General features: G+C 47.3%; 1 protein-coding gene across 1 annotated transcript; it reads right to left on the minus strand.

Moving 5' to 3' along the window:
* Positions 1-1,759: 1,759 nt before the first annotated feature.
* Positions 1,760-22,439, minus strand: CMTM6 (CKLF like MARVEL transmembrane domain containing 6). The gene is made up of 4 exons (XM_040963995.1): positions 22,219-22,439; positions 10,314-10,490; positions 7,015-7,113; positions 1,760-3,354 (listed from the first exon to the last, which is right to left on the minus strand). Exons 1-4 carry the CDS (start codon positions 22,354-22,356, stop codon positions 3,217-3,219), a joined length of 552 nt encoding a protein of 183 aa, XP_040819929.1. The 5' UTR covers positions 22,357-22,439; the 3' UTR covers positions 1,760-3,216.
* Between the last annotated feature and the right edge of the window lie 3,077 nt (positions 22,440-25,516).

Consider the following 25,516-nt stretch of genomic DNA (forward strand, 5'->3'; position numbering starts at 1 on the left):
AGAGAATGAAGAATTCCCTCTTCTGCAGGCATACTGTTGTGTAAGCAGATGACGCCTGGAAGACCCTGGCACCAGGGTGCTGCGCTCACACAGGGTCAGCTCCGAGGGTGAGTCTCCAGGCAGGCACTCAGTCCCGGAGGACACCCTGCGCCCCGAGTTCAGCAGCCAGGCAGCTGCCTTCCCCAGCCCTCGGGCGGACAGCGTGCCTCGCAGCCTCAGGCACATCTCTGAGCGAGGCTCTCTGCTGCCCGCCTCCTGATGCAGTGTTATTTATCAACACACAAAAGCCCTGCAGAATGTCCGGATTCCAGTGAGCTCTGGATGCTGACATAGTCCTACTTGCTCTCCTACAGACTGGAGGCAGGAATTCTTGCAGACGACAGAAATAACTGTGGCTTTATCAGAACCACCCTACTTAGGCGTCACTCTGTCCTTATCATGGGTGCTTCTCTGTGCTTGTTTTATTTTTAGCAATGGTCAGGCACACGGAGAAACGCGAGGGCAAGGCCAACGTGGAGTCTTTGGAAGCAATTTGTTAGCTCCTCCTTTGTGGCTCTCTAAAAAACGCTGTTTAAATGTTTATCTGAAATTTCCAGGAAGAGGATCAGCCCAGGGAGAGAGGTGGACTTCTGTCCCAGCCTCACCCACCCCGCCTCGGGCAGACCCACAGCGCAGTGTTCCCACAGAGGAACCAACAGGCCTGCAGAGGCAGCTCGGGCGATGATGGAGCGACCGCCCAGCTCCACCCACGCTTCTGTAACCCACACCTGCAAACGTGTTCACGTTTCATTAAATAGATTTATTTATCAAGATTCATTTATAAAGATGATTATAAAATCTGAAGTTAAAAGAGATTGGATTTGACTATACAAAACTGGCCGGCTACAAACAATTGTAAAAATACACTTCTCAGTCCCCGACAGGACGCAAGTACAGTAAAATATAAAATTTGTATCCTCAAACTGCATTACTTCCCTTAGAATTTTTAAGAACCACTACACAATTTATATGCGGAAAATGTAACATGAAACTCACCCTAAGGAAAAAAAAATGACTTTAAATTTGAGTCTACTGAGGTTGTCCGTTTCCGTACATAAAAGTGATCTGGTCCCAAGTTCTCCTTGAAATTATTTACCACGGTAAGTCTCCTTCTCGCTACTTCCTTCTAAAACAGAAGAGAAGAGCTGATGACACTGATGGCCACCATGACACACAGCATGAGGCCCTGATGGGGACCAGTGAACTCACCGCCTTTCTGAAGGATTAGTAAGCCGCCGGCAAACGGCCCACTTTTGCACCAATGAAACAAATGGAGGTAAAACCTCAGAAAAAAGCAGATCTCAAGTTCAATGTCAGCACAGCCAAGCCTAGGTCCTGTGGAGCTCCACTAAACGCAGCAGCGCGTGGTGTGACCCTGAGGTAGCCCAGTGATTTGCATGTGAATAGATGGGTCTAGGGCACACGTGGGCATGGCTTGGTGTCAAATTCTACAGTCAACCCTGCCCTTCCTGTAGGACCTGCCACCCCGCTCCTTAGAAGATACGCTCCTCCATCAACAGCATCCAAGAGTTGGTTTCATCATCTCCCAGAGAGGTGGGGAGGATGACCCCAACCCTGACAAATGGACAAGGCACCGGGACAGTCAGAAGCTACACCTGCCATGCTGACCGGTGCCTGAGGCCCACATTGGCCACATTTACACCACGAAAACCCACTGCCAGCATAGATGTGGCAGATGAGAAATGGGATGGGATTGTTACATTCTATCAGCAGAAACATGATTCTGTTCACAGAGAAAACCTAGCCTGGGAGACTTCCACCAGCGGACCTGACCTGTGACTCATCACCTTAACACTGGAGCGGAAGGAAGAAACTCTGGGAGGAAGATGTAGCCTGTGAATGACCCTGGCAGGCAGCTCCCAACCCAAGGATTGCACAGGGCTGGCTCCAGGACAGCCTGGCAGCAACAGACAATGTCTCTAGATTGTCTGAACTGGTCAGGAAGTCTCTTGAGATTGTTTTGTCCGCTTCCTGATATCATCAACAGCGTTGATGAGGGCAGGGCTCTGTGTTCACTTGAACATGGTGGATAGCTCTTGCTATATATACACCAGGGTTGCAAGACAAGGGGTCCCACATTCCAGGCCATGGAAAGACAACTGACAGAACTGAAGCCAGGAGCCCACGGCCGCCCAATGGAGGAGGCAGAAGATCAAGCAGCTCCTACAGGTGAAAAGCCAAGGGCTGGGGACTAAAAGAAACAAACTGGCAGGATCCACGGAGCTGCATAAACTCAAGGAGGAATAATCACATGTCCACGGGGCAGTGGACACCTGTTTAATTCAGTCGGAACTTGGGGAGCGGTCCAAGTCTGTTTTATAATCACTTCCACTGGATAGGACCAAAAGTCTGTATCTTTCTTACCTTTGGTCCATAGTTACCAGTTTCTGCACTTGTTCTCCAGGTTATATCATACTCCTCATTTTGATATGACGTCAATAACCAAAGTACAGTTAATAAACATGAGGCTGTTGGTGGTGTTGCGTTCCTAAATACAAAATACCAACGCCTCCCCATTTTATATTAGGCTACGTGGAAGTCTCAGACAGGGTTAGTAGTAATTATTTTCAAGTGTTACAAGATAATTTTAAGGCTAAGGGAGATACAGTAAAAATGTAGCATTAAGGAGAAAAAAAAATCCTAGGCCCACATTTAAATATCAGTCTCTTAAAGAGACATCAAATCTTCCATTACAGAACATAATCTAGCCATAAAATACAAAGCAAATCAATTTAGAAATGAAGCAATTTCTAAATGCATAATACAGTCACGGTGTTTACACAGCTCTATAGCATCATTTGGAAGCTAAGCTTGGTAAGACGTTCTGTAATGGAAATAATAGGGTCATGCATTGCCAGCTGAGCTGTTGTCAATTAAAAACAATTATTCTCCCTCACCACCCCCAAACCCTCCATTTGACACAGGTTTTGACGGTTATCTAAAAACAAAACAAAAAACACAAACAGCTCAAAAACCTCTGACCTAACGTGTAGTGACCGCCCAACAGCCCCCTACCCCATATAATCTGTGCCTCCTCCCCATCGCCCTGGCTTTAGACAGGAATGGTCTGAACAAGCACACAGATCCTCCACGAGCTCCTGCCGGGGCCCGGAGACCACCAAAGCAGCTACCTTCCACTGCACCTGCTTCAGGTCTTTAAGCATTCAGGGGTTCGGTAAGCGTCTCTGCCCTCGTGGTACTCTCCGGCTTTCTCAGCTGGGACTCCTGCCGTTTCTCATAGAACATCACGGCAAAGTCCAACAGGAACGTAAAACTTGCCAGAAATCCAAACACCTGGAAAAAAAATAAAGAAAGAAGGGTTATATGAGGAAGTTCGCGATACAGTCAGACATCGGCTAAGAGTTTTATGTACACGGGATTTATCCATTTTATCGACAAATGAAAATTTTCTAGGATACTTATTCATTAAAGTTGCACAAAATACGATGTCCTGTCTTACGTGGATATGTGGGGTAATCAATTAACGTTAATAGATAGAGAAGATTATCCTATAAAAATATGTGAAATAGGGACTAGTATTGTGGAACAGCAAGTGAAAACCCCATGGCTCACAGTGCTACCATCACATAAGGTGGGCCTGCCTGCTCCATTTCCAGTCTAGTTTCCTGCCAATGCTCCTGGGATAACAGGCTAAGCTATCCCAAGGACCTAGGCGCCTGCCATCCATGCGGGAGGACCTCGATGGAGTTGCAGGCCCCCAGCTGCAGCCTGCTCCAGCCGCAGATGTGGTGGGCATCTGGAAGTGAACCTGCTAGTGACGGGGACAGCCGGAGGCTCGTCTCTCTGTAACTCTGACCTTCAAATAAATCAATACATTTTTAGAAACTGTCAAACGCTGCAAAATAAAATCCTAGCAGATGACTGAAGGTTACTTGCAATGGTTAGTCTCAGCCACAGATGTGAAAATGGCTCAGGTGAAAAGGGGAAAAGCTATTAGTACCAGAACAAATCTCATTGAAAAAAATACGATTACACCAAACAACCTGTGATGCGTCTCCAGTTAACTGTCACACTGTAACGACACGGTGACATGACGCCACCACCGACTTCCTCTTCCTTCAAACACTTCCTCATTGTACTGTTCTAACACACACTCGTCAAACATTCCGAGAATTCGACCAAGGAACAGACACTGTGCCCCCGACACAGCCTCTTCATTAGCAAAAGCTTTAGGGATGTGGAGGCCAAACAACGCTCTGCAGAGAAGAAAATTGCTGTTGGTAATTGAGGCGTAACTGAAGTCTCTTCCAACTCCGATTCCACCTCCATGATTCTTGTTAACAGTTTATCTCTTGATTTCAGTGACAGAGAGAGTGAGAAAAATGTGTGTTCACTCCCCAGATTTTTGTAACAACTGGGGTTGGGCCAGGTAGAAACTAGGAGTTAAGAACTCTAGACCTCCCATAGGCGTGGCATGAATCCAGCCGCCTGAGCCACCGACACGGCCTCCCGCCATCTGCATTAGCAGGCAGCTGCCATGGGGAGCCAGAAGTTGGTCTCGAACCCATAAATTCCAACTGGGGATGTGGGTATCTTAACCGAATCTTAACCACTAGACCCAACTCTCAGGCTCACCACTGCCACGTGGTCCCGGCCCCTCCTCCTCTCCCCAGACTGGCCACTTTATGGAATATGCATTCAGTCTCATTTCACCAGACTGCAAACTGAACTCTAAGTTCATTCACTCAGCTGGATGTTCCCCATACGTTCAATTTAAATGTATCAGTTAACCCTCCCATCTTTCTGCCCTTACTTGTGTGCCAAACTTGCCGAGTTCTTCATTCACACTCAAAATGGCACCTTGTCTGAGAAACCATCCCTGACCAACTCTGAGAACTCCAATGGCTACGGGCTTGCTACGCTTTAAACTCCAGGCAAGTAACTTAGTTCTCTCATTCACCTGCGTCCGCACTTTTAAAGTACATTCACACGTTTATTTAAGTCTACAAGACTTCCCATCATTTCAATACTTATGACTGGTAATATCCAGTAATTATAAATTATTATAATAATTATTGCAATACTTAATCCTTTAATAATTATAACACTTAGCATAAATACTTTTAAAACTACCAGACAACATGAAACCTAAGCAGGATAATAGTCTAATTAAAACATGTAAACAAACTCTATTTTAGCAGTTAGTAGGAATTTTCTGCCATGCTTCTCTCTTCCCTGCCAGAACTCAATTTTTCCTCAACTTCCTTTTCTGCTCAAGGTATCACATATTTTGGGACTCAGAAGTATTTTACTGACCACCCTGTTGTATTCCTCTACAACAAAAACAAGTAAACAAAACCCAAGACCCTGGTAAGTCTGTTCTTTTCTCATAAACTGCTTCCCCTCTACATAAGTAAGTATTACTGATTGCTAAAATGAGTCCAGGTCCAGCAGTAACGTCTCTATGTTGTGTTCTTACGTGCACAGCACGAAGAAACTACAGTCACACAGCAGGCAGAGTGCAGCCATGTGACTCTGAACTTCTTTGAGTGGATCTACTGTAAGCAGTGCTTTTAGCGATCCGTTAGCAGACAACTCCGATACGTCCAGCTTCAATTTTATTAAGAACCTAGTACCAAGCAGAAACCAGCTGACATGCAGGAGGAAATGTCTCCAGTGTGAGACCTTCAGGCTCGCAAGACTGGGGTCATTCCAGCTCTCTGATCCTTGGTTTACAATTCTGAGTCCCCAAAAAAGCCACCCAAACTACAGTAGGACAATTCATAGCTTTTCTTTTATTGCAAATAGCCATATCCTTTGCTTCAGAAATATTACTGATAAATGACAGGGACTCTGCCGGTGTCACAAAGTACAGTGCCTGTGTAGTTTTACCGTTCTCAAACTCAGAATACCCTGAATTCCTTTTTAAAAAATAAAATCTGACATCAAGGATTTTATATGGAATGAAATTTTTAATTTTATTATTACTTTGAAAGGCAGGAAGACACGGTCATAGCCAATTAGAGATCTTCTATCCACTGATTCACTCTCCCACAAGCCTCAAGGCTGGCCAGGCCAAGGTCAGGAGTCTCAGAAAATTCCATCCAGCTCTTCCACATGGGACTCAAGTCTTCAGGCCACCACCTGTTACCTCCCAGGAGACACACTAGTGGGAGCCAGGCATGGTAATAATATGTGATGCAGGCGTCCCTAGCAAGGTCTTAGCTCTGTGCCAACATCTGCCACCAAAAAAAAAAAAACTGAGTCATTCCCTTCAATTTTCCCTTTGTTGTGCTCTGGGGTGTTTTGCTCTATTTTACAACTAAGAAAGACACTTCAACATCTGGGAGAAGCAAGTAGCTTCTCTTGGTGGTGGGGACTATGAACCACTCCAGTGGGGCTGGACCACTCCATCACAGACCAGCTCTCAGGCACATCAGGTTTTTACGAAGAGTAAAAAAAGAAGTTCAAAAAACATAGGAACATGGATCTCCTCAAAAATCATCCCTGAATGGCGTTCCCCAGAAAGACCTGATGAACTTTGGAAGTCAGGACCAACCCACTGAAGACTGCCAAGTGGGCCAGCATTCAGAGGTCCGTGCCATGCTGTTTCCCCATGCAGCTCCTTGAACAGGCTGCATCTGCATCAGGCTGCGTCTCGTATTCTTCGTACCTAGAATAGCATCTGGCTTGCAGGCATGCTTCGGGTCAAACGAAAAATGAAGTAAGATGAGATGACAGTCATGTCACCACCTCCACGGACAATGACAAATTCATATGGGAAGTACGTGTGTTTCTCTTATCAAACCTCAAATTCTAGACAGGAATGTCTAAAGCTGTCAATTACTTGCTTTTATGGCTTCTATTCAAAAGAACACTAAAAAAAAAAAAGATAAAAGATGATGTCCTCCTGCATGTTTTATCTTCTGTATTTTCCAAATTCTGCACTTCAACACAAAACAGAAACAAAAATTGAAATTACAAGGTACTTACTACTGCTGCAAATTCAGCTGAGGTCCTGCTGTGCGTGGAGACAAAAATGATGGACGCCAGCAAAAATACACAGCCTGTCCCCAAGGTAATATAAAAATCCTGCACACGCGGAAAAACACAGAAGGAATACAGTGTGGTTAGATTCATGACAGCAAACACTTTAATTTTGCAAAACTTCAATGGCTTTTTTTTTTTTTTTAATCTCAATACAACCCAAACTTATAACTTTGCAATAAACCAAGCATTCAGTAACTGCCCTAAAAAGAAACATTATCCACATTTTTTGGACTGGATATTTTATTCTGAGTATGCAAGATGCCCTTTCAACAAAAAGTCTCTTAAAAGGCCATGTTTGGGGCAGTGGGGGGGGGGGTGTCCTCTTTTTTTCTATGACATTAAAGGAATCAAAGGCAACGGATTTAACAGGATTCCATTTTACTTGAACTAAGGAAATTTTTTCTTTCTTTTAAAAGTTTCCTGTGATGGGATGCTGAGAATACTTCCATGGTTTGACAACACTGTGGAAAAGAGAGAACCAGAAGAATCACCCATCAATAATAAAGGGTTTTGCCAATAGTGTGTCCACGTATGATGGCAAGAACACATCACCTTCCCTTGTTCCTGGTCAGTAATCCAACGGGAGCTTGTACAATGAGCTCATCTATTGCCAGAAGCTTCTCTCGCTCATCATAACGATCATAATATAGATCAAAAGTCTGGTAGTAACCATTATCACGTAGACACAGCCACAAGGTGCCAAGGGGCTCTCCCGGGCATCCCTACAGAGGAGGCTCACATGACAACTGAGCACAGCGCCTGACACACTCATTCAGCAAGGGAAGCTTGTCAAACAACAGCCACTCCACACAGCCTTGAGAGTTTAGGCTCAGCACTTTGAGTTTTTACAAATGCGAGTTCCACTAACATCAGTGCCAATAAAGGTATTCAACACACAGTTCCTGTACAGTTGATCACTGACTTCACATTTTAAAAAGTTTAAGAAGTTTTCAATTCTACACAGAGACGTGTTCCTGGGGTACTTTCTGCATGAAATCCTTTGAGTGTGACTTACAAATCTGTACATGCAAACTTCTATCTACTCCTGTTTGGTGTGTGTGTTCAAGAAGATATTTTAGCAAGACCATCATTCAGACATCATTCCTGATCTTCTGCTACAGACCAGGAGTCACAGCTGTACTACTTTATGTCTGTGCCTCCGCTGCTGCAAAGTGGGACCAGCAACAGCACCCTCTTCCCGAGTGAGTTATAAAGATCAGAACCGGGGCAGTGCTGTGGCACAGTCTGCTAAGCCTCCACCAGAAGCGCCACCACACACTATGAGTACTGGATCAAGTCCCAGTTGCTCTGCTTCTGATCCAGTTCCCTGCTAATACAGCTGGGGAGCAACAGAAGATGACCCAGGTCCTTAGGCAGGTACCCCCTTGTGGGAAACCCAGGATAAGCTCCTGGCTTCGGATCAGCCTAGCTCTGACTCTTGCAGTCATTTGGGGAGTGAACCAGCGGATGGAAGATCTCAATCTCTCTCCTCCTTGCTCCAGCAACACTGCCTTTTAAATAAAAGTAACAGAGCTCTAAAAACACATTTTTAAAAAAAGCTCAGAGTTCATCCACAGGAGGTGTTTCACTCATTGTCAAACACACAGGTCTGACTACTGTTCTTAACAGAGCATGAGTCCCAACAGCATGAGAAGGGACTCTTCAGACTTCTCCTCTCTAGACACAACCAGCACCTCAAAGTACTGTCCCTTAAGCAGAGAACCTCTCTTACAAGAAAAACCACCAAACACTTAAGCATATGAATATGCATACCGTAAAAGGTGATGTTTAAATCATCTAAGCAAATACGAAATAATTACGTTGAGTGAAAAAGATTCCATATTCTATCATTACAAGTACTTTACAATTTTAAGATTTATTTTCTTTTTATCTGGTGGAGCCTCACATGATGGCTCAGTAGCTATATTCTCGCCTTCCTCCAAGCACCAGGATCCCATGTAGCTACTGGTTTGTGTCCCGGCTGCTCCACTTCCATCCAGCTCCCTGCTTATGGCCTGGGAAAGCAGTGCGGGATGGTCCAAAGCCTTGGGATACTGCATCTGTGTGGAAGACGTGAAAGAGGCTCCAGGCATCTTCCACGTGGATCAGCTCAGCTCTGGCCTCTGTGCAGGGTCCCAAGGCTTTGGGCTGTCCTCAACTGCCTTCCCAGGCCACAAGCAGGGAGCAGGATGGGAAGTCAGGATTAGAAAAAGCGCCCATATGGGATTCTGGCATGTGTGAGACAAGGACTTCACTCCAGGCCCTCAATTCTTTCTTAAATTTAGCAATTCTGACCTCCGTACAAATCCAAAACATACTCAAATAAAAACATAAACTCAACACACTAAGTCTGTGAAGCTAAATATTTTTAACTTTGTGGACTTAAGACTCCCACATATGATTCTATAATAAGGAAAATTTCTTTACCATAAATTCAATAAATGCATTCATCCTTAGAGACAACTTTTTCCACAACAAAATCAAAGCACAAGAATTATATGGTATTTTACTTAGAGCTCTAAAAATAGCTCACATTAACTCATTATTGTATCTCCAGGGTTTAGCTCATGGCTGGCATATGACAGGTGCATAATCAATAACTAGCGAACCAAGGAGTGACACGCTACGAACTGTGAAGCAGCAAAATTAACAAAACTCTTAATTTTATAAACAAAACTAACATGAACTAGATTAAGCTCCCTATAATTGCAAAGTAGTGACACCATGGGCTGTACCCATTCTTGTCCCTCTCACCCCTCAGGGCAGGGGAGACCCAGCCGCCTAAAGATGACCGCTGAAATGATGGACACTACCTTTTCATGTCGCTGGAATTTCTAGAGCATTCCTATTTGAACAATAAAACTGCACAAGAGGCCCTGGCGTGGAAGCCTTGTGGCTAAAGTCCTTGCCTTGTATGCATCAGGGTCCCTTATGGGCGCCGGTTCTAATCCCAGTGACTCCACTGCTTGTGGCCTGGGAAAGCAGTGGAGGATGGCCCAAGGCCTCGGGACTCTGCACCCACGTGGGAGACCTGGAAGAAGCACCTGGCTCCTGGCTTTGGATTGGCTCAGCTCTGGCCATTGGGACCACTTGGAGAGTAAACCAGCGGATGGGGGATCTTTCTCTCTTCTTCTCTCTGTAAATCTGACTTTCCAATAAAAAAATATATAAAGCTTAAAAAAAAAAAAAAACACCGTGCAAGAATACAACACGGAAGCAGTCCTCACAAAGGGCACGCTTACCGATGCTTTCACTTTGAGGGCATCAACTCTGTCGTAAACTGGAGTGCAATAGACGATCAGCAGCAGCAGGCTGAGCAGAAAGGCACTGCAGCTCACGAATTCAAAGAAGTAAAGTCCTCCACACAGCGTGCACTGCGACACAACTTCTTCACAGATGAAGGCCAGCAGGGACAGCAGCTACAACAACAAAAATATCGGGCATCGGGGTTTTTCAGGCAACCTACGGTATTCGAAGAACGCTACTTGTTTTCTCAATCATTTAAGAAGCTGGCGAAAGAGATCTGTGCCTGAGCCTCACCTAGGTCGCACTTGCAGTATGCTTGCCTTCAAGGGGATACCAGTCCACAAAATATCGACTAAGGCAGGTTACATGCTAGAAAGGGGAAACACACCCAGAACAGGCACTCACTCAGCTTGGGGGCGCTCGGAAAGGGCTTCCTGAAAGACAGCTGAGACCTGCAGGACCGCAGGGTCAATTCTGGGATGTAGGGGAGAAAACCTGCCCCACAGTCGAGCAGAACTTAAAAAGACCCAGAGATGAGCACGTGTGGCACTGACCCCACCTTCAGGATGCGCGCGCACACACACACACACACACATCCCACTAGCCCCGGCTGACTCCTGGAAGCCAGCCAACGCAACACAACCATGGAGTAGAGTCTGCAGGCAGGAAAAGGCAACACAACCAAAGATGCCACGGGCCTACAGGGGTGTGCAGAGGGCAGATCCCAACATTCTCATCAACCAGTTGGAGAGCATCTAGATTTTAAGGGCTTTCAAGGAACTCAGGGACACGATCCAGTTTATGCTTTTAGCAGTTCTTGCCAGCTACAAAGTGGAGAAACGACAGGAGGCAGGCCAACCTTGGGGCAGCCATCCAGCCAGGAAACGGAAGTAAGAAATCAGGGAATCCATGGTGAGCAGGGCAGCAGCGACGGATCAGACTACTTCCTCTGTCTCTTCCTCTCTGTATATCTGACTTTCCAATAAAAAATTTTTCAAACATTGAAACATGTACACACCTATCTTTTTGAAACTGTGATTGATTTATTTACATTTTTATTTTCAAGGCAGAGAGAAGAGACAGCTAGAGATTTTCCATGCGGTAGCCAGGCTGAGATAGGCTGAAGTCAAAAGCCTTGACCTCCATCCAGGTCTTTCCCATGGCAGTCAGGGGCCCATGGACGGGCCATCACCTGCTGCCTCCCAGCGAACGCATCAGCAGGGAGCTGGATTGGAAGCGCAGTAGATGGGACTTCCCAAGTGGCCACTCAACTACTGCACCACACCCTCCTCTCCCTATTCCACGCCACCCCTCTTTTGAAGTGGATCTTTAAGAGTTTACTGATTTGAATATCATGTTTTTCATGCACGCCTCCATCGCTTTCATCAGACCTGGCCTGCCACTTCCAGGTTGATGTTGCCTGAAATGGAGTCAGGTCTATGACACTTGAGAAACAATACAGAATCCTCTAGAGTCAGACCAGTTTTGCAGTTTTTCTGTCTTCCTCTTACTTAATCCCATAACCAATAAACGTTTTATTAACTGATCTGTCAGTCCTTCCAATTCAGTTTCCACGGAAGTAATTCAATTTTAGCTTACGTGTTTGACTATCAAAACTATGATTGGCATAAACTGGTTTGGGTACAACACAACCCAACCGATGTCAGAGGAACACGCAGGAGTACTACGGGAGCACCTGCTGCCCATGCAGGCCATGGGTGACAAGGGTGGGGACAGGACACTCGGCAGAGAACAGAGGATGGCTAACTCCAGTGTGCCATTCAAGGAAGTGCAGGTGAATTTTAGCAGCACTCCCACTATTGTCTAGTGTGTAGTGCTAACAAGGGTTTGTTTTTTTTTCCCCACTTCCTCTTTTTCAGAGGCCAGGATGCCAGCAAGAACATAAATTCCACCTGGGCCTGGTGCAATAGCATAGTGGCTGAAGTCCTCGCCTTGAATGCAACAGGATCCCATATGGGCATTGGTTCTATTCCCAGCAGCTCCACTTCCCATCCAGGTCCCTGCTTGTGGCCTCGGAAAGCAGTAGAAGATAGCCCAAGGCCTTGGGACCCTGCACCTGTGTGGGAGGCCTGGAAGAAGCTCCTGGCTCCTGGCTTTAGACCAGCTCAGCTCTAGCCGTTGAGGTTACTTGGGGAGTGAATTAGCAGATGGAAGATCTTTATCTCTGTCTCTCCTTCTCTCTGTGAATCTGACTTTGCAATAAAAATATATGATTTTTGTTTTTTAAGTGTATGGTGGAAACATGGTTGGCAGGTAAATGATGCATGGATATGGAGCTCTTAGGGGGTGGTTAAACGGGCAGTCTTGAGATGCCAATGAAGATACACGAAGCAGCTGCTGGGTGAGAGGATCAACCACAATGAAGGAAGTTGACCTTCTGCAGATTTCCATGTAATTCCAGATTTAAGAGGAGTGCAGAGGGCAAACACGAGCCAACAATCAGGACCAGCAGTCCCGGGGTCACAGCCAACAAATCAAGTGTTTCCGCCAAGAGAGAGTCATCAGGAGCCGTCAGCACCGCTTGGGGGCCAAGTAGGAACAACACTGAATCACCTATGTTAGACCGAGCCAGAAGGGACAGCTGCAAGAAAATGCCCATGTAATTTGGGGGGGGGGGGGGTAAGTCACAATACCGCATTATCAGGGCAAGACCAGGCAGTGGTCCAGAGAGAGCAGAGGCTGCCAGTGGGGCTGGGAAACAGCGGTCAGGAAGGGTGGTCTGGATGAGGTCAAAGGGAAGGGAATTTCAAGAGAGAACTGAGCCTGGTTAGATGCTTAAGCAGAAACCATTGACATGGGCAGGCATCATGCAAGGTGGCAAAGGGCTCTCTAATGGCAGGGTCCAGCCCTGAGGTCTGGACAAACTCCACTTAGAAACAGGAGGGAAGAGCATGAAGACCAGGGTCATGTGGGCAGTACTTGTGGGTTTTCTGGCCGCAGCAGTTTGCTTCTGAGAGCCACAATGATCACAATGAAAATGACCGATGACCCAAAGTCAAAGGCTAAAGGGAAGTAGCTCTCCCCCAGCCAGGCCTGCAGAAGCAACCAGAGACACCGATGGCTACAGACTGCTCTTAAATCCAGACACCTGCAGGGCATATAATAAACATTCTCCTCTGCAAAACATTTTTACTAAAAAAAAAACAGGTCAGTGAGATAGCCACGCAGGCCGGGCAAGCAGCTCAGCAGTCCCATTAAAAAGTAAGCTTGTGGGCCCGGCACAATAGCATAGTGATTAAAGTCCGCGCCTTACACGCACTGGGATCCCATCTGGGTGCCGGTTCTAATTCCTCAGCAGCCCCGCTTCCCATCCAGCTCCCTGCTTGTGGCCTGGGAAAGCAGTCAAGGATGGCTCAAAGTCTTGGGACCCTGCACCTGTCTGGGAGATACAGAAGCAGCTCCTGGCTTCGGATTAGCTCAGCTTCGGCCATTGTGACCGCTTGGAGAGTGAATCAATGGATGGAAGATCATCCTCTCTGTCTCTCCTCCTCTCTGTATATCTGCCTTTCCAATAAAAATAAATAAATTTTAAGTTTTTTTAAAAAGTAAGCTTATATCTACCATACATTCCAACAATTACACCTTTAGGTGCCCATCCCAGAGAAAAGAAAAGGTATGCTTAGGCAAAAACCAGTAAGTCAACTATCCTAACAATTTTATCCAGGGCAACCCCAAACAAGAGACAACTGCAAGGCCTTCTGTGTTTACTTTCTGTTTTTTAAGATTTATTTATTTTCATTGGAAAGTCAAATTTACAGAGAAAAGGAGAGACAGAAAAAAGATCTTCCATCCATTGGTTCACTCCCCAAATGGCCACAATGGAGCTGAGCCAATCTGAAGCCAAGAGCCAGGAACCCAGAGGTTCTTCCAGGTCTCCCACATGGGTGCAGGGTCTCAAGGCGTTGAACCGTCCTCAACTGCTTTCCCAGGCCACAAGCAGAGAACTGTAAGGGAAGTGGAGCAGCCAGGATACAAACCAGTGCCCCTATGGGATCCTTGCACGTAAAAGGCAAAGACTTTTAGCCACTAGGCTACTGCTCTGGGCACAATGCAAGGCCTTTGGTAGCTAGATAAACTGTAGTACAGCTGCCTCATGACCCTGAAAGGGACAAACTTGATACACACAGTGACCTAGATGGAGTCTTCCCTAATCGCATACAGTTAACAAGCCATGTCATCACAGAAGGCCATACGCTGACAGAGAACACATCCATGGTGGCCCAGGGACATAGGGAAGGTGTGGCTGTAAGCGGGGAGGAGTTGGGGAAACTGTGATGGAGCCACAACTCAGCATCCTGATCACGGAGGCGCCCAGAGTGAGTTCCAGTGTGCTCCTGCACATGCGCAAACACACACGCAGGAACACTCATGCGCACACCATCTCCCTGCACCGTTGCTGTAACTTCCTGTGGGTCTCTACTATCTCAATATGAAAGGTTTAAAAATGTGTCAAATCTAAAGTAGCATCTAAGACTCTAACGGATTTCCTACACTCCTTACCCCGACTGGCAATCCATAATACATATCCCTGGTAAGAACTGTGCAAGATAAAATACACTCCATCCCTCGGATTTCCTGTAAGTCAGCGAGGCATGAGACAGCAGGACTCCTTCCAAAAAACTTCCCTTAAACACATGCCTAGCTGAGGCATCCCCAGGAGTTACGCCATGTGAAATGACACAAGACAATCCCCAAAGGCCATTGTGTAAAGGAACTTCCTTCATCTATATTTAAAACTGCAAGTTAAAAAAAAAAAAAAAACATACACACTTCCTTAGCCCTATTTTTTTCCATTCTTAAAAACTTTGTGTTTATTTGAAACTGAAAAGATGTCCAGAGGCATGCGCTAGCTGCCGGTTCACTCCCCAGATGTCTGCAATAATCTGGGCCAACGCCACTCAGTCCCGGTCTCCGTCACGGATGGCAGAAACACAATTACTCTGAGCCGCCACTGCTGCCTTCCAGGCCCGGCTATGGGAGGTAGCTGGATCCAGGAATTACAACTAGGAATCAAATCCAGGCACTTCCGAGACCGGATGCGAGCGTCCTGACCGCTAGACTCAATGCCAGCATTTAGGATGAGTTTGTACACAACTCAGGGTAATAGAAAACTAGATAAAAAATTTAACGTTGCACTTGCTTTACTCCTGCCTCTCTATGAAATCTTGTCCAAGTTTTAAAAATTTCTCCATAAGCAATTTGCAAACATGAACCTCAGGACTATAGAAGCCAGTTAACTTTGAAAAGAAATCAGCTAAGTCCGTGACTGGGGCTTGAGAATAGCTGACCCTAAATTATTCTAACGACAAAACACATTAGACTATCATCTGCAAAGGCTACAGGACAATGACATCTTACTGTACTGTAGACAGCAACTGCTTGTCTGTTCTGCTAAGAAAAGAGCAGGACCCGGCCTGTCCAGAAGCAGCCAGCACTGTGTTTACAAGTCCTGTTACAAATGTATGAACAGGGCGTATTCACGACCTTCAGTCCCAGAGAAACCTAAGGGACAGCTTCTGTTTGGACATCCAAAGAGAACAAAGGGTACACAGTCAAGTTTGGGCATTAACTAGCTAAGGCTCAAGAAATTCGTTCAGAGCTCAGCACGGTAGCCTAGTGGCTAAAGTCCCCGCCTTGCATCCTCCAGGATCCCATATGGGCCCCGGTTCATATCCTGGTGCTCCACTTCCCATCCAGCTCTCTGCTTGTGTCCTGGGAAAGCAGGAGAGGTTGGTCCAGCGTCTTGGGACCCTGCACCAGTGTGGGAGATAAGGACTCCTGGCTTCAAATTGGTGCAGCACAAGCCACTGCGGTCACTTGTGGAGTGAATCATCAGACGTAAGAGCTTCCTCTCTGTTTCTCCTCCTCTCTGTATATCTCACTTTTCAATTAAAATAAATAAATCTTTAAAAAAAAAAAGGAAATTCGTTCCATCAGCCATAGTCAGCATGCAGTTCTCTCCTTCCCCCATCTCTGCAGTTACAAACTTTCCCTTACAAGTTCCCAGTGTAACATAAAGTACACTTGAGTATTCAACAGTATGATACCTATAAAAACATGTAATGATATAGCAATAGAGACCAGCACTGTGGGGCGGGGAGTTTAGCTACCATTTGCAGTACCAGCATCCCATGCAGCGTGGGTTCAAGTCCTGGTTGCTCAGCTCCTGATCTGGCTTCCTGCTAACATGCCCAGGAAGGCGATGAATGACAGCTCAAACATTTGAATCCTGACACCCAGGCTCTGGCTCCTGGCTCTGGTCCAGACTTGGTTTTTGTGGTCATGTGTATGAACCAGGGGATGGAAGAAAATCCATCTCTCCATCTCTGTTGCTTTACTGTTCAGAGAGATGGATGAATTTAAAAACAAAACAAAGCATGATGCAGCAACTAGACCAGCAATAGACAAAATATTTTATACTATCTAACTATGTATTAGTTACGTAGGTTTTATCACGTAGGAAAATGTTCAGAAGAGTTGGAGAAAGCTGAGTGGATACACAGGCCCAATCCAACGTTGGCAGACATACAGATCCAGGAGAGGTACAAGGCATTCTGGGTAAGAGATGAAAAAAAAGTTTAAGGGCACGGATCTACATGGTAAATAAGTACTGAAGGGACAATAAGGCAACTGGCCCGACCGGAGGAGATGATGAGAAAAATGGGTAAGCAGCTGGGTGTGGTTAGGTCATGATCCTGCCAGGCAATACGGACTGCTGTCAAACAAGGCACGCCGGCCTGGTTTAGCAGGTTAGAAGATGGGAGGAGAGGGGACTGGGTGGAGTTCAAAGGAATTCTTCAGTTCAAGGGTAGGAAGGAAAGACAGGAGGAGCACAGGACCAGTCATTCTCCCAAGCTATTAATGAGGGCGGCCTGGGTGTGTGAGAGCTTGAGGAGTGAGAGTGTAGCTGTTTTACGTTAATTATGTATTTTTTAGCTCATTTGTTAAGGAGGCAGGTTTTTTTTTTTTTTTTGTACTACAAGAGACCAAAATGTTAAAGTTAAGGGAAGGAAGAATTTCAAGAAATTTGTGCTACACTGGTCCATTGCCCACTGTGATAACAGATATTTGAGGCTGGGTAACAACAGCTAACTGGGGCTCCCCCACATCAATTCCTCTCGAGGGAGGGCGTTCACTGACCCAATTACCCTGCATGAGGCTCCACCTGTTCCAGGTTTCACTGCCTTTCACATCACCACACCAAGAATCAGGCGTCTCACCCAGGAACACGTGGGTCTAACCAACATCTGGCTCACAGCATCATTAAACATCAAATTGAGACGACAGAAAACACGACTGGATCAGGAAAGTGAGTGGCCTTTTAACACATGAGTAAAAGGTTCGATTACAAATTTCTGGTAAACTGCTCGGTTCTCAAAAACATGATGTCATCATACTAAATACTGCTGACTAAATATTACACTGAGCATCTATCAACTCAATGGAACTCCTAATGACACAAAATTTTTACCCACATGTAACGATGGGAATAATCAAGCCCTGGGAGCTGGGAGGGCCCCTGAGGACCACACAGTCTTCCACTGTCATATTTACATAAGGAAATAAGTTTCTAACAGGCTGAACTCCAAGTTAGCCACACACAAAGACCAAGGTCCCTAGGTCCCACTCTGCACTGCTCCCCAGGCGATGATTTTTCATCTCATGACCATGTACACTTGGGTAGGTTTTCTTTGAAGTAACAACCATAGCTTTGCATATTTTCCTTTTCGCTACTAAATCGTGAGAACAATGCCCTACCATCAACACATTTAGGAAGTCTCTAAGACGGCTTGACACACATGGTTTAAACCTTCAGGCAGTGACTATCCTGTGCCTCGATTTCAGCTTCACTATCTTCTCTGCAACATCCAGTCTTTCTTAAAATTAACATACGAGGGCCCAGTGGCGTGGCCTAGCGGCTAAAGTCCTCGCCTTGAATGCACCGGGATCCCATATGGGTACCGGTTCTAATCCCACCTGCTCCACTTCCCACCCAGCTCCCTGCTTGTGGTCTGGGAAAGTAGTCGAGGACGGCCCAAAGCTTTGGGCCCCTGCACCCGCGTGGGAGATCCGGAAGAAGTTCCTAGATCCTGGCTTCGGATCGACATAGCATCGGCCGTTGCGCTCACTTGGGGAGTGAATCATCAGATGGAAGATCTTCCTCTCTGTCTCTCCTCCTCTCTGTATATCTGACTTTCCAATAAATAAATAAATAAATCTTTTTAAAAAATCACGGATTGTTAGCAGTCTACTACGGAAAATATTTTTATAAGAACTTTGTAATGTTTGCCATTAACTATGAGGCTCCAGCCACAAAACTATATGAACGTATAAATTAATGAACTTGTAACAAACCTTGTAACACAAAGTCACATTTCAAATTTTAAACTCTAAGGGCTTGGTATCATGGCTTATCAGGTAAAAACCACCACTGGACACGGCTGCTGATATGTGTCCTGGCTGCTCCACTTCGGATCCAGCTCCCTGCCAGCTGTGCCTGGGAAAGCAGTGAAACCCAGCTCAAGTGCTTGGATCCCTGCCGCCCACATGGGAGACCTGGATGAAGCTTTCGGTTTTGGCCTGGCCCAGCCCTAACCATTGGGATCATTTGAGAACTGAACCAGCGGATGAGCCAACATAACACTCTCTCCCTTCCTCTGTAACTCAAGAAAATCAACCTCAAATTTTTTTTTCACCATCTGACAGTCTGAAAAAATAAGCAAGCCTTCCCCCACCCTTGCCTTAAGCAAATATTGACCAGCACAAAGGGTTCAAAGATCCCATTTGCGCTAACATGGTGGATCTTCCCCAAGGTAAAAAACCTAGCATTCAATTTATCACACAGACAGGTACACATTGAAAACAATGACAATATCAAGGGAAGAATCTGCTTACAGAGTAACCTTACGTGCAAATTACTAAATTGCAGGTGAATTCAGAAACAAACTGCCTGAAGATTAGAATCTCAGCACTGTGCAGCCAGTGGGGCATTCAACTGGTGCTACAGGTGCAAGGCGGGGCTTGCTGCAGAGAGGAAATTCTGCACATTTAGGTCATTGTGCCAGCTGATTAGCAAGCAGTGAAGGTGCCAAATGTCAAGTTTCCTTTTTAAAACAAACACTAAAAAACAACAACTCTCACAGAATAAGATGTGGACATAAGCGAAGACAACACACACATACATAGTGATTACATGAAGTTAGGACTGCAGTAACTCCTTACGTTGACCTTGGAACGATTCGTTCCGAAAGGGTAAGCTGGCTGGTTTAAGGGATGTGAAGGCTCCGGACAAGCCACTGACTACATTCAGGTCCTGTCTGCACGGAGATTGCAACTCCCAGTTATTAGTTGAGTTCTGTCTGTCTGCCTGCCCCTCCTCTCTCCTCCCCTCCACTCCCCTCCCTTCCTCTTCCCTCCTCTCCTCTGTGGGTTTAGCTGTCTTCACAGCAGATCCCACCCAGCCCCGGAGACTTGAAAACAAATTTCAAGAACAGAAAGAACCTGAGGGAAAAATCCACTTCAACTCCCCAGCGTTTGACAGGAGCCATCCCTAACTGTTTAGGGTCTAGTAATTGTTAGTGTGTGCGTGTGACAATTTGTGGGTGTGTGAGTGGGTGTTTTTTTTTTTTTTTTTTAAGATTTATTTTATTTCTACTGGAAAGTCAGATTTACAGAGAGAAGGAGAGACAGAGAGAAAGATCTTCCATCCACTGGTTCATTCCCCAAGTGGCTGCAATAGCTAGATCTGAGCCGATCCGAAGCCAGGAGCTTCTTCCAGGTCTCCCATGTGGGTGCAGAGTCCCAAGGCTTTGGGCCATCCTCCACTGCTTTCCCAGGCCACAAGCAGGGATGCAAACTGGCACCCACATGGGATCCTGACAGATGCAAGGCAAGGACTTTAGCCACGAGGCTGCTGTGCTGGGCCCAGTATGTGCGTGTTCATTTTACAGCAGGCTTCCTTCCTCTTTGGGATCTGTGAATCTGATAAGACTCATAGGCCGCAGAACTATCAATATATATCATTTTAAGTAACATTACTGGGTCCAAAGGACTCTTCCTAAAATCGTGTCCCCTGTCTTCTGATGACGGATTCTCCGTTACAGCTGTCTGCTTAGTGGAGTTGTGCAGTGTGTTCAGTTCTTGTAAAGCCATCATCCTGGGCCTCCCTCTCTACTCCCTGATTCTCTTGCCAAGCACTTCCTGGGTGCGCCCAACGGGCTCAGCAGCCCCTGGTTCCCTTCCGTAGCCCCCCACCACCAGGTGTGGTGAGGACTGGGGAGGAGAGATGGCGGGGGGGAAAGCAGGCCCATCCGGCACAGTAGGACGACAGCTGTTAGCAACTTCATGTTCCTTGGAACTTTCTGGGTAACTCCTGTCACGTCTTGTGATTGTGAAAAGGTTCAGATGTGACTAGCCAGAAACAAAAGAACAGCCGTCAAAGTGAAAGGCGATCATGAAAACAACATGTTTTAAGCCCTGCGTTAGTGCACTGTAACGCTCTTTTAAGTTCCCCATTACGAAACCAGTGAGTTTCATAAACACTGATTCGTTTCTATTCTTTCTCCCACTTCCCCAGAGGAACAATGGAGAACAAATACCTTCAAATTAAATCTGTCCTCTCCTCCAGGTCCCAATCAGAAGCCTACCACCGGAATGCCTGCCTGGGTTCCATTCCAATGACACACAACTACAGCGCACTCGGCTAAATAAGGCTGGTGGGAAATTTTACTGAACTTTGCCACTTCTGATCAGAGGGGACAAAAACAGAGGCGATCAGGAACAGATTGAATGGGCAGGAGCCCAACACAGCTGACATCTTATCAACCGGGAGAAGGCCTCAGATCAAGGAGGGGTTTCTGTTCCCCAGAGCTACACCCTGTGTAGAAGCATGAGAATTTTACTGCAGGGAATAGCAGCTGGTATCTAAAAAAGTCACCTGCCAGCTAACACAGGGAAGCTCGGAAGCAAGCATCTGTGGGGAGAACACAGCCCGTGAAGGGAGGTGAGGACCTGAAGGTGGGGTGGCCAGAGTGAAGTTCCTACAGGCACGCTGGGGACAGACCACCTGAGCCTCTTGGGAGCCACATACCGCGTCCTCTGAGTCACTTTCCAATCATCCACAGACCTGATTTTTCTGGGTGGTTGAAAAGCAGTGCCAATAAAAATAGGTCAGCTGAGTTCTAAGAATTCGGGTTCTGGTCAATTAAGATGGAAGAATCTAAGTTCTTTCCAAGGAAACTAACGAGTTATTTTGACCTGGGATATGAAAACAAAACCTCAGCACATTTAGATCATTCTGATTTTTTTTTTTTTCCCAATTGGCTGGAACCATCATTCACAGGGGATCAATTCGAGTGCAAGCCGAGTGATAAATCACACCTCAAAAAGACACTGCCAGCAACAGGTGGATGGTGTTCTGCCTAGAATTAATTTTAACTCACAGCAGTGGAAAGAGAAGCATTCCTCGTCCTGATTTTTGCCATCTGCACCTGCACACAAAAAGCGGTCCTTCTGACTCTGTCTCTCTGCTGAGTCAGAAATTAACTCAGTGGATATAAAACACGGGGGAGCCCAGTCACTGGGCGCACACATGCACTCCTCCACGCCACGCGTAGTCCAGGAAGCTGAACTGCCTCTGTGGGGGTTCGCACGAGGAAAACCACAAGGGTCAGAGACAGAGATAAACAGAAAGCCCTCCGCAGCCCAAATAAAGACACTCGGGGCTGCGAGGCGGAGAACCTCGGGCAGAGAGGATGCGGGGAACCGGCGGGCTCCGCGGCGCCTTCCCGAGCACCCCCACCCCTCCGAGGCAGGCGAGGGCCGCGGACCCAAGGGAAGCCAAGCCGGCCGCCCCCGCTCCCCGGCCGCTCCCCGACTCACCAGCTGCGAGCCTTTGAGGACGCGCCGGAGCAAGGGCAGCCGGCCCAGGGAGCAGTAGGCGGCCAGGCCGCTCCGGGCGCCCCTGGCGGGGCCCGGGTTCTCCTCGGTGGTGGGGCTGTACACCGCTCCGTTCTCCATCGCCCCGGTCCGGGCCCCACAGCAGCCTCGGCAGCCTCGGCCGGCGCGTCTCCTGGTCCTCTCAGCAACTGGGGCTGTCACTTCCTGCGCCTGCTCCCCGCCCGGCCAGGCCCCGCCCCGTCCTGGCCACGCCCCGCCCCATCCTGGCCCCGCCCCGCCTGCATCGGAGCCCCGCCCCACCTCCAGCGGAGCAATCTTCTGTTGCTTTCCTTGCTGCATTTAACGAGGAGCTGGATCACAAGTGGAACAGCCTGGACTAGAATCAGCGCCGTTATGGGATACCAGCATTACAGGTGGCAACTTAACCCCATACACTGCAACATCACCACCCACTAAATGAATTAAACACACACACACAGAGGCAAAGAGCGATGGAGGGAGTTACAGGATGCGTCCAGGTTCTAGCTCACTTCCAGAATGCCTGCCATGCTGGGCCTGGGCTGGGCTGGAGGCAGGACTGGGGAACTCCATCCAGGTCTCCCACCCGGATGACAGGGACCCAAATCCTTGAGCCACTGCTTGCTGCCTCCCAGGGCGTGCATTAGCAGGAAGCTGGGACTCGGATCCAGGCACCCTGATAAAGAACGCAAGAGTTTTAGCTAGCATCTTGACCACTAGACCAGATGCTTGCCGCTTCAGTGCAGTTCTGACTTTGCAAGGTCTCCAATTCACAATGATACCATCTTGAACAAAGGAACATCTGTGATGGGATGGGATGGACAGTTGGTCACTTCATGGAGTGGTCAGAAAAAGCTTCTCTGGGAGCCAGTACAATGACTCAACACGCTATTCCTCTACCCACGAACACTGGCGCCCATTGTGTCCCGGCTCCTTCACTTCCCATCCAGCTCTCTGCTTAGGGACTAGGGAAGCAGCAGAGGATGATCCAAGTCCTTGGGACTCTGCCCCCATGTGGGAGACCTAGAGTCTCCTGGCTCCTGGCGTCAGATCAGCTTAACTCTGGCCATTGCAGCTGTTTGGAGGAATAAACCAGTGGATGAAAGATCTTTCTCTCTGTGTCTCTGCCTCTCTCTGTAAATCTGCCTTTCCAATAAAAAGTAAATCAATCTTAAAAAAAAAAAAGATTCAAGGATGGAGATGTAGACAGAGGCCAGGTAACACAGGGGGTTGCAGCTCAATGAACTCAATGCATGATGTGTCCTCAGGAAAGATGTTCCCAATCCCAGTACCCATGAGTATTGAGCTGTCTGTCACCACCCCCAGCTCTTAAGCAAACCAGTGGAAGTTGCAGTTCCTTTAGGGTGGGCCCACATATCCCCCACAGAATTTGCCCCCCCAGATCTGGTTCTCTCACGTGCTGGTTAGTATCATGGACATTACCTGACCCATTTAGACTCTCAGTGGTGGGTACTGTGATCTAGCCTTACCAGGTAGGCCCCCAGCACTAGCTATTATGTGCATCAATGAGTGATCGGCAGTGATTCATGCTAACAATCTCCGCTCAGGCCTCCCGCATGGGCTGGTGCACCAGTCTGATCCATAAAGGTCCTCCAGCTTCTCCCCTCCAAACTGCTCAGTCTCAGCCCCTTCACTTACCTGCAAGTACAGTGGCCTTGTCAAGGGAAGTCCCTCACAAGTCGTTTCTAACCTGCAACACACTCCCTTGGCACTGCTCCCACCCACACATCTGCTCGCCCCCTTCCCTGATCAACCCACAGTCCCTGACCCTTGGAGCACTGGGTCCTCCAGCCAGCCTTCTGGAGCCCAGTCTTTCAGTGGGGTGGTGTGCTGGCCTGGAGCTCTGCCCATCCACTAGGATCCCAAGCTCCTGGCACATGTGCTGGCTTGGGACCTTACCCCTCTGCCCACCCAAGATTCAAGCCCATTCAAAGTTCCCCAAGCCCAGTTGGCCAGCATGCTAACCTGGGGCTTTTGGTTCTCCCCTCCTCCCACCCCGCCCAGGACCAAGCACCTGGGGAAATTCCCAGGGTTGCTCCACCTGCCTGAATATGAGCCACCAGGTCCCCACATTACCCTGCCAGTGCCATTCCCCAGATTCTCTGCAAGCCTGCCACCATCACAAAGTGCAAAGTCATTTGGCTGGATGCTGCTGCAAAGCGCCAAAGTCTAAATTTCACAAGTTAGTGAGACAGCTCAAAGAGTAATGTAGCCCACTAATAATGAGAAGAACGTAGAAAAGGCTTAGAGAAGGATGGGAGGAGTTGATACTGTGGTGTAGATTAAGTCTCTGCCTGTGGTGCCAGCATCCCATATGGGTGTCAGTTTGAGTCCTGGTTGTTCCACCTCTGATACAGCTCTCTGCTACTATGTCTGGTTAAGCAGTGAAAGAAGGGCCTGGTCCTCCCATATGGGGGACCTAGAAGTTGATCTAGGCTTTAGATTGACCCAGTTCTGGCCATTGCAACCAACCGAGTAGTGAACCAGCATATGGAAGCTCTCTTCCTCTGTTCCTCCTCTCTGTAAATCTGCCTTTCAAATAAAAATAAAATCTTTAAACAGAGAGAGAAGGATGAGAAGTCATGAATGTGTGTGTGTTCTTTCAGTCAAAGAAAAAAACTACCACTGGAATAAGATTGCTAGGTTAGATCCAAAATTGTTTAAGTCTTATGGTCAACTTTACCTAAAATACATCATTTGGAACCCTACTAAATACAAACCATTGACACTTGATATCTTAATTAGAGAGCCCAGGTCCAACTTGACCATAACTAGTAACTCAGAAAGGGATCATTCCTGTAGGTAGCCCTTAGCAGGGACTCTGTTAAACACTGCTGTAGCTGAAGGGTTGCCAAACTTCTTTTGTTAAAGGACCAGTGCCTAAGTACAGGAGACCACTAGGACCTCTGTCACAGTTGCTCAATTCAACTGCATTGCAAAATGAAAGCAGTGGGGCCTGGCACAGTAGCCTAGTGACTAAAGTCCTTGCCTTGTGTGTGCCAGGATCCCATATGGGCACAGGTTCTAATCCTGGCAGTACCGCTTCCCATCAGCTCCCTGGTTGTGGCCTGGGAAAACAACAGAGGACTAGAGGTATGCGTGGCTTGACAGAGAGTGGCACCTGCTGGCACCAGTGTGGACTGGAAACTGAGGCTCGCTGGGGTGATCTAGGCCTCACAGCCCATTGACATGTACGAGAGCAGAATAAGATGTGGGGCAGACTGGACCAGTCTGCTGTACA

Source organism: Ochotona curzoniae, unplaced genomic scaffold, assembly GCF_017591425.1.
Source record: "Ochotona curzoniae isolate NIBS_2020 unplaced genomic scaffold, NIBS_Ocur_1.0 contig_1302, whole genome shotgun sequence".
NCBI lineage: Eukaryota > Metazoa > Chordata > Mammalia > Lagomorpha > Ochotonidae > Ochotona > Ochotona curzoniae.